The sequence below is a fragment of the Echinococcus granulosus genome (genome assembly GCF_000524195.1).
Source record: "Echinococcus granulosus chromosome Unknown EG_S00246, whole genome shotgun sequence".
Taxonomy (NCBI): Eukaryota; Metazoa; Platyhelminthes; class Cestoda; order Cyclophyllidea; family Taeniidae; genus Echinococcus; species Echinococcus granulosus.
Genome location: NW_020170626.1, coordinates 24,165 through 25,429, shown reverse-complemented (window position 1 = coordinate 25,429; position 1,265 = coordinate 24,165). Strand labels below are relative to the sequence as shown.

At 46.1% G+C, this 1,265-nt stretch overlaps 1 protein-coding gene across 1 annotated transcript; it reads right to left on the bottom strand. All coding sequences in view use genetic code 11, as the record gives it.

Moving 5' to 3' along the window:
• Window positions 1-530: 530 nt before the first annotated feature.
• Window positions 531-1,222, bottom strand: EGR_10645 (Actin-2; the record flags this gene model as incomplete). Its single annotated transcript, XM_024499894.1, has 2 exons — window positions 531-660; window positions 1,008-1,222. The coding sequence occupies 2 exons, from the start codon at window positions 1,220-1,222 to the stop codon at window positions 531-533; spliced, it is 345 nt and encodes a 114-aa protein (XP_024345690.1).
• Between the last annotated feature and the right edge of the window lie 43 nt (window positions 1,223-1,265).

Here is a 1,265-nt window from a genome sequence, read left to right as displayed (position 1 = left end):
TGCTTAGAAAATTAGGTTGGTAAGGGTGTGAGGACAGTGGAAACACTCCTTCCCAGTAGTAATCATGCGACCGGTTGTCTGTGTGCAGATGCGATTTAAAATGGCGCTAGGATTTGGTACCATCATTCCTTGCTCATAATCCACAAGTAGGCATTAAATTTTCCTCCACAAATGGTGAGCTGTTTCAAGTTCTGCTGTAGTGGTAAAGTTGTAACCACACTGTCATGGTCTTGACATGGTGTTTCGTTAATTCTCCGCACACTGAGTTCAGACGTAAAAGAGCAACAGCAGGTGTATAAATGATGTAGATGGGCGTCGTGTGTCACATTATGAACAAAGTAGCGTTAGACTCCAGTGGATCAAGTAGAGACATAGATAAATACACACATCACCAGACTGTTGATGATCTCGAAAATCAGTTAGTCGTCTTCGTGCTATTAGCCTTGTGTTTGAGTGGAGACTCAATGGGAAGAACGGGTTGCTCATCAGGTGCCTCAAATGGTTCACTATAAAAGGTGTAATGCCGGATCTCACCAGGCTCTTCCAACGATGAAAGAAAAGACAGCACGAGATGTATCGTCACCAGCAGAGGCGCCTTTGCATATACCAGACCCACTGTGAATCACCAAGCCTGCGTTATCTTCACCTGCCATCAAGGGACTAACGATAGGGAAAGACATGCCTTAACAACTGCTTTAACTTAGCGAATATGCCAACCAGTGCACAATTTCGTCGCTGTGGTCCTCAATGACGAGGTGTCAAATTTAGCACCTCAAGATGAAAGCACACCACGAGAAAAATGCTACACATTCGCTTCCTCCCACAAAGATCATTTTCCATGCATACATTCACTGGCAGTTCATTCTACAGACTTTCCATGTACACCTTAATTCCATTTCGTACACCAGTAGCGACTCTGCGCCGAAACACTCTCCTTTGAGTAAGCAGTGGATATAATCGGTGCCCCCATGAAGCGGTCATAAGGTACAGTTGAGTAGGCTAAATACGGGGCGGCAGTGGCGGTAGACAAAGAGAGACCCGCACCTGTATGTCCACAAGAGATAGTGAGGGAGCCATGTGCCCCAAAAGGACTAGTAACACAGGCAAAATGCCAGCCGCGAGCAAGAATGCGCAGGTCAAACCTGTATTCATTCCTCACCGCTTCCAACTTCTCTGTACCATTCACAACGCTCTTCATTTCCCTATCCACACCTACATTCATCATGCACCGTCCACTTCGTCATTGATGCTGCTGCTACTGTAGG